Below are 8,314 nucleotides of genomic sequence, written 5' to 3'. Positions count from 1 at the left end.
TTATATAAATTGAGTTGCTCTAGGCCATAGAAGATAGGCCTACATCAATTGATATAATCTATAATATAAAAGCGAAATGGCACACACTCACTGACTGACTGACTGACTGACTGACTGACTCACTCACTAACTCGCATAACTAAAGATCTACTGGACCAAAACGTTCAAATTTGGTAGGTATGTTCAGTTGGCCCTTTAGAGGCGCACTAAGAAATCTTTTGGCAATATTTAACTCCAAGTGGTTGTTTTAAAGGGTTTAAAGTCGTCTTTTAGCATGTATATTCTTCTTCTCCCAATCTCTTAATTATGATTGAAATTTCCATATCATATGTTACTATAGAACTATAATCTAGATAGAGACCTCTTCGAAACAGTTGTTAACTGGCAACTAAATTAATAATTTTGTCCGGTTGGCATTGAGTTGATTTGTTAGGTTGGCACCAAGTTGAAGATTTAAATGCATTTATCGCGGAAAAAATGATTGGGCACTGCTACTTCAATCCTGGGATATTATATTACTAGCGTCAGGCTCGCTTCGCTCGCCATATCCGTTTAGCCAGACGTTTAGTCTGGACCCCCGACTGGATTTTCTAACATATGATAAAAATGCTCAAATGAAAAATGCAGGCGAGCGAAGCGAGCCTGCTGATCTCATTCCTGGACGATCCAGTCGGGGGTCCATCTAGCCATTCCTGGCTAGACGGATATGGCGAGCGAAGCGAGCCTGACGGCTAGTATGTGAATATTTCCTATTTTAGTGATTACTAGTAGTTCTGTGAACAGTAGACCTCACGCAGTATTCTCATCTACAAGTACCCAAATACCTTAAAGATGATAGACTCATATGCAGCGCTAGTGTCGTACTTGGAATTGAAATCCGCCATTGAGGGGGCAACCCATAAGATTATTACATACCAATGCCACCAATGCCTTTGTGATCTATAGTATTACAAATAGGCTATATAGATATAATATCTCGTGCTAAAATACCCCAATGGCGGCCTTCAATTTCAAGTAAGAGCTATCATGGGAGGCATAGGCATTGTGGGTCTATATCTCTTTAATGTCTTTGCAAGTACCTGATTGAAACTAGGACCTTATGGAAATACAGCAATTAGACTGCGCTTCTCACACATCTGTGTAATCACTTGTCAGTGATTTATGATGAATAATTCTATAGTCTGATTTTTACTCTAATAGTGGCGTAGAAGGAGGCTCCTTTTTCCTTTTATATTATCCTTGAAATGCAAAATTTCCAAAAACCTTGTATATACGTCGACGCGCAATTAAAAAGGAACATACCTGTCAAATTTCATGAAAATCTATTACCGCGTTTCGCCGTAAATGAGCAACATATTAAACATTTGAACATTCAAACAAGAGAAATTCGAACCGTCGACTTGAATCTTAGACCTCACTTCGCTCGGTCAATTATTCCTATGCAACTTACCAGCTGCAACAGGGGAGCTCCAATCAATGTCAACATTAAAACAGTGACAATTATGCCGAAACGAAACTCTACATTTTTCTCGTTCTCCAGTTGGGCGTAGTTTATCAAGATGGCCGTCAATGCCACAGCCTTGGCCAGTTTCCCGTGAAGCGAGTCCTAGAAAACATATAAAAATAGATTATCCTATCATATTTACTGTAGCAATAATGTAGAAGATGGAGGCCATGCATAACAAGCCCTGTAATAAAGGTCCTTACGATCTATCCAGCACTCACAGTTAGGCTGAGAGTGCACCAGTTAGTCAAGACAAGACATGATCAGACACGTTTAGTCACAATACTTCACATAGCTGCTTATTGAGGCATGTCTAATTGCAATGACTAATCATCTGTGAGTTGCGTCATGAATAACAATGTGAAGTATTGTGACTAAACGTGTCCGATCATGTCTTGTCTTGTCTTGACTAACTGGTGTGGGCCTAGCCTTATAGTGACATTCGATCAAGTCTTTACATCGTGAGGTCCACGTTATAATGCAGTATTTAATTAACATTGGTGTTGCTATCCTTGTATATCATTCCACAAGCAGATAGTTCCATCCTGTTTTGTATCAAATTATGTTCTTGTGTATCAAGTTGAGATGATACTTGAATCATGTGTGATGATACTGTATCATGTTGTGGTTGTTCTTGTGTTCTATAGTTAGGTCCACGTTATAATGGCAGTATTTGATTAACATTGGTGTTGCTATCCTTGTCTATCATTCAACAAAGCAGATAGCTCCATCCTGTTTTGTATCAAATTATGTTCTTGTGTATCAAGTTGAGATGATACTGTATCATGTTTTGGTTATTCTTGTTCTATAGGAGGTCCACGTTATAATGGCAGTATTTGATTAACATTGGGTAGCTATCCTCGTCTATCATTCCATAAAGCAGATAGCTCTATCTTGTTTCTGTATCAAATTATGGTCTTGGTATCAATTTGAGATGATACTGTATCATGTTGTGGTTGTTCTTGTTCTAGGTGAGGTCCACGTTGTAATGGCAGTATTTGATCAACATTGGTGTTGTTGCTATCCTTGTCTATCATCGTTCCACAAAGGATAGCTCTATCCTGTTTTGTATCAAATTATGTTATTGGGTATCTAGTTGAGATGATACTGTATCATGTTGTGGTTGTTCTGTTCTATAGTGAAGCCACGTTATAATAGCAGAATTCGACTAACATTGGTGTTGCTATCCTTGTCTATCATCGTTCCACAAAAGCAGATAGATCTTATCCTGTTTTGTATCAAATTATAGTGTTGTGTATCAGTTGAGATGATACTCTATCTATTGTGGTGATACTGTATCATATTGTCGGTATGTCGAACACTAAATTGCTATAGTGAGGTCCACGTTATAATGGCAGTATTTGATTAAATTGATGTTGCTATCCTTGTCTGTCATTCCACAAAGCAGATAGCTCTACCTTTTTCTCCTCCGCATCGTTGCCAGATCGGTTGTTACAATGTAGAGAAATAACAATTGACAAAATATTCACTCATTATGACTTGATTATTAATCATTAAAAAAATTTAATCTTCTCTACCAATAAAATATAATTGAGTATTTTAAACAAGAATGACAGTTAATATCACATCACATATCAGCTAGAAGTCAGTGGCAAGGCAGAGAATCGGCAATGATTTGTTTTGTTCTTACCCTCTCGTGTGAGTACAGATAGTAGATGGCGAAATAGGTGAAATTCAGTGAACCGGCACCATTTACGGGTATCATTGCGGGGTCATTGAGTATCATCCCGTGTTGCAACATCAGTAGAGACCTGTTGATAACAAATACATAGTTTTTTATTTGCATTTAAATTCCCCAAAAATAATACATACTATTATTATCCTATTATATTAAGCGAGCAATTTCTGTATATCTGTTCATATATTTTATATCTGGTTATTTATGTTCAACGGATCTCGAAAACGGCTCTAACGATTTTCACGAAATTTGGAACATAGTAGGTTTATGATATGACAATTCGATTGCACTAGGTCTCATCCTTGGAAAACTCGCTGAACGACTTAAAGGATAATTCATCCTTGGCTGAAACAGCTGAGACTTTCGTCGTCTGTGGATAGTAAAAAGTGAGTGAGTGATTTGCTGGGAAATCAAAATATCGCATCCCCGAAATTCATAAGCTGCCGTATAGCCAGCTGTAAAATATAAACACGATCATTTTAGAGTATTGTGTTCTGTCATGGCTTACTCTATCTATAGTAGGCTGTGATTCTGTTTATCATAAAATATCAGGGACTGAGCTTCGCTCTGGAGTACAAAAGCATAAAATAATTATTACGAAAGAAGAAATTATAATAACATTCATACAGAAATGTTCTATCTAATCACAGTAAATTGAGTTTATTCCCAGAGGAATGCAAAAATTCCCTCACTAAGACCCAATTGCAACAAAAGCCGGTTAAAATTTTAATCCTGATTACTTCACGTGAACAAATCAGAGAAGACCATTTCAAAAAGTTGGATCTACTGGAATTAATCAGGATTGAATTTCATTTCATTTCATTTCATTTTTTCATCCCACTGACCGCCTATGAAAGGGGTATAAGGATTTGTCAATTATAATTTAAGTCGTCAATCTTTGCATTCTATAATGCAAAAAGAATTCCTCACTGGAATAAGGACAAACCTGCAACACTCCTCCCTCACCTTAATTCTGAACTTTTCACCTGTAAGAGATTTTATGCGTGTTGGCAATGAATTATAAAGCCGAATTCCTGCACTCTTTACCCCCCTCTCATACATACCAGTTCGATGAATGTGTCTCTGAGTTTTTGTCTATATTGGTATTGTATGAGTGGAACAACTCTCCTGTATTGAACCTATCTTTATTCCTATCAATAAAACAATAGCCTCTAAATATATACACCGGTAGTGGGAGAATCTTTAACTCTTTGAATATCTCTACAACTTGCTCTAATAGATTCACCCACCATCACTCTAACTGCCCACTTTTGAATCCTAAATATATGTATTGCATGAGTTGAATTGCCCCAAAATATAACACCGTATGAAAGAAAGAATGGATCACAGCAAAATAAACACTTCTAAGCGTTCCTGCATCCAGCAATTTCTTCACGGTTCTAAGAACAAATACTGCTGAGTTTAGTTTGCTTTTTAGCTGGTCTAAATGGGTCTAATGAAAATACCCGGCTTTTTTGCAACCGGCACTAAGTACCTGATTGAATGATTACAAAGTTCAACAGCTGAGTCATAATTTTGACACAGTCCCACACACATGAACTAGCTCACTCACTTCCATCACCAACAGACGACGAAATAATTATTATCACTGTTTTCCAAGGATGATAATAATTATCCTTTTAATGTCGAAATGTCTTCAGCGATTTTTCTCAGGGATGAGACCTAGTGCAATCGTATCTTTAGATTATAACTTTACTATGGCTGAATTTCGTGAGAATTGTTGAGCCATTTCGAGATCCGGTGAAATACAAACATATAACCTCCAAACATCTAACATATAAACAGAAGTTGCTCGTTCAATAGTATAGGATAGAATAACGAGCGAAGCTCGGTGCCCCCCTATTAAATATTGAACAGAACAGAAATACAAGTAACAAGCATTGAAAATCTGAAGGAGATTATTAGAAAATATTTTTATATACTTACATGACCATTCCACCTATGAACGGCATGGCATCAATATCCTTAGTGTTGCCTTTCTGTATTATCTCCTTGCAATGAATCTGTGAAAATTAATAGATATTATAATTAATTCATCATACAAAATTTTACATGAAAGTAAATCAATTATTTAACTTGAACTACAGCCAGTAATCTTCTATAATATAATAGAGGGAAGAACTGGCTTATGCACGTAGGGATAGGTAAAGATTTCAGTTAGTCATTTTTAGATAGTCAAGTTTTCAATTAGACCTTTTGCGGAGCAAGGATTACCTGCTATTCTGTTCTAATTTATATGATTTGTGATTATGTCCACGAATAAATAAATATAAAGAAAAGAACTGGCTTATACACGTAGGGGATAGGAAATTGACGAATGACGCTCACATCACGTCTCAACTACTCAACTCATTAACTTGACATTTTGCATATACATTCTTATTTACCGAGGATGTTTTATGGCTTATTATAAATTCTTCAAGATTACAATTAGATCCTTGATGAGCACGGTTACCAGTTTGTTTCTAGCTTCGCAAAGTGAGAGAGTAGGCGTGTCTAAGCTCGACCAATCACAGCGCAGCATGGCCAGCACCGTTTGAAGCAAACTGGAAGCCATTTTGTTCTCTATACTTTCAAGTGTTGCTTCACATATATGATATTCACGTTATAATGTCAGTGCAAAGATAGGACTACAGAGTTGCCGATTCTCTGTTACCACCCACCGCCTTCTATAGTAGATGTAGCTGTGATTCAAGTCATCCATATTTCTGATCTAATATTAATTGTTGCCTCTTCTTAATAATTATCAACTCTGTCTCAAATATATTCTATTTAGAACGAAAATATATTTTCTCATGATTTAATTATGAATTCATAATAGAGAAAAATTTCAGTGCATGTTTCTCCATAGTCTATAAACAATTGGCACCGCACGATTGGGAAAAGGATAGATCTATCTACTTTGTTGAATGATAGACAAGGATAGCAACACCAATGTTAATCAGTGCTGACTTTCAACGTGGACCTCACCATAGACAATAACAACCACAACATGATACAGTATCAATCTAATATGATAAGGTATCATCTCAACTTGATACACAACACTATAATTTGATACAAAAACGGATAGCTTTATCTGCTTTGTGAATGATAGACAAGGATAGCAACACCATGTTAATCAGGTGCTGACTTTATAACGTGGATCCCACTTTGAAGTAAAAGTTTTCTATAATCGTATGTAGCCACTATAGTGAGGTTCACGTTATAATGGAGTGGAGAAAGATACGAGAAAAAGTTGCCGATCCTCTGTCTCCTCAATGCCTTCTTAGACGGTAGCTGATACAGGTTTATTGATGTAATATCAACTGTTTAATCTCGCCTAACATGATCAATTATAGTTTTATTAAGCAAGAAATTATATTTTTCAACGATTTCACAATGAATCTTATTCTAAGATGAATATTTTGTTAATTAATGATTAATTCGACATTGTTGAAAGCCGATCTGGCAACAGAGAAAGCGAGAAGAGATAGCGCTATAGCGCTTTGTTGAATGATAGACAAGGATAGCAATACCATTGCTAATCAAACATTGCCATTATAACGGGTCCGCACAATGAAATTCAAAGCTTGACCTAGTTACTAGTTTGAGAAAATGGGCAAATTATTCATTCATAAATCAGTGTCATAATTTTATGAATGGTTGGAATGAAATCTGGTCAACATTGGTGACATATTCACGTTTCAAATACAGTTGGAAAGATTTACTACATACCCGTAGACGGATACAGTGATACACCCTTAGTGAGGCCCACGTTATAATGGCAGTATTTGATAAACATTGGTGTTGCTATCCTTGTCTATCATTCCACAAAGCAGATAGCACTATCCTGTTTTGTATCAAATCATGCTGTTGTGTATCATGTTGAGATGATACTGTATCATGTTGTGGTTGTTCTTTTTCTATAGTGAGGTCCACGTTTATAATGGCAGTGTTTGATTAACATTGGTGTTGCTATCCTTGTCTATCATTCTACAAACAGATAGCACTATCCTGTTTTGTATCAATTTTATGCTGTTGTGTATCACGTTGAGATGATACTGTATCATATTGTTTGTTCTGTTCAATAGTGAGGTCCACGATATGATGGCAGTATTTGATTAACATTGGTGTTGCTATCCTTGTCTATCATTCTACAAAGCAGACAGCGCTATCCTTCTCTTACCTCTCCATAACCTCCAGATTCGGTTTATAACAATGTAGAAATATAATTAATTGACGAAATTTAAATCTCAATTTTATGGAAATGCATTATTAAATCATTGAATTTTCTGAACGAATAAAATAGTTGAGTATTTTGAACAAGAATGATTTACAGTTATTATTACATCAATAAACCTGTATCCGCTACCGTGTATAGAAGCATTGACAAGACAGAGGATCGGCAACGTTGTTCTCCTATCTTCAAGGAATATCTTATTATTTTATCTACCAATGTTATTCATCAGTGTCTTTGACACATCATTGACACAGTGGCAGGCAGAAAATCGGCAGCGCTGTTCCCCTATCTTTCTCCATTGCCGTTATAACGTGGACCTCACTATATTAAAGGATGAATTGAATAAAGAATTTTGAACTGTCAGTAATACTCATGAATAACAAACATACTTCCCATTAAAAACAATGCTGACCGTAAAAAGTGAATCGTGAACGTTAGGACAACGTTATAATGGCAGTGGAGAAAGATAGGAGAACAACGTTGCAATCCTCTGTCTTGTCAATGCCTTCTATAGACGGTAGCTGATACAGGTTTTTATTGATGTAATATTACTGTTTCAACTCGTTTAAAATAATCAATTATATTTCCTTTCCATTTTTTTCATAATGATTGTCATAATTAAGAAAAAAAAATTGTTAATCAATCTATATATATAAAGCGAAATGGCACTCACTGACTGACTGACTGACTCACTCACTCACTCACTTGCATAACTAAAAATCTACGACCAAAACGTTCATATTTGGTAGGTATGTTCAGTTGGCCCTTTAGAGGCGCACTAAGAAATCTTTTGGCAATATTTTAACTCTAAGGGTGGTTTTTAAGGGTTTAAAGTTCGTCTTTTAGCATGTATATTCTTCTTCTCCCA

General features: G+C 36.1%; 1 protein-coding gene across 1 annotated transcript; it reads right to left on the bottom strand.

Moving 5' to 3' along the window:
* Positions 1–1,450: 1,450 nt before the first annotated feature.
* LOC120349268 lies at positions 1,451–5,781 on the bottom strand (the record flags this gene model as incomplete). Its single annotated transcript, XM_039419235.1, has 4 exons — positions 5,653–5,781; positions 5,151–5,233; positions 3,156–3,276; positions 1,451–1,606 (listed from the first exon to the last, which is right to left on the bottom strand). Coding segments are annotated over exons 1-4 (489 nt in total), but the record flags the coding sequence as incomplete, so codon positions are not given.
* Between the last annotated feature and the right edge of the window lie 2,533 nt (positions 5,782–8,314).

The sequence above is a fragment of the Nilaparvata lugens genome, unplaced genomic scaffold, assembly GCF_014356525.2.
Source record: "Nilaparvata lugens isolate BPH unplaced genomic scaffold, ASM1435652v1 scaffold8983, whole genome shotgun sequence".
Classification (NCBI taxonomy): Eukaryota; Metazoa; Arthropoda; class Insecta; order Hemiptera; family Delphacidae; genus Nilaparvata; species Nilaparvata lugens.
The sequence above is the reverse complement of the archived record's forward strand: the minus strand, read 5'-3'. Positions and strand labels throughout refer to the sequence as shown.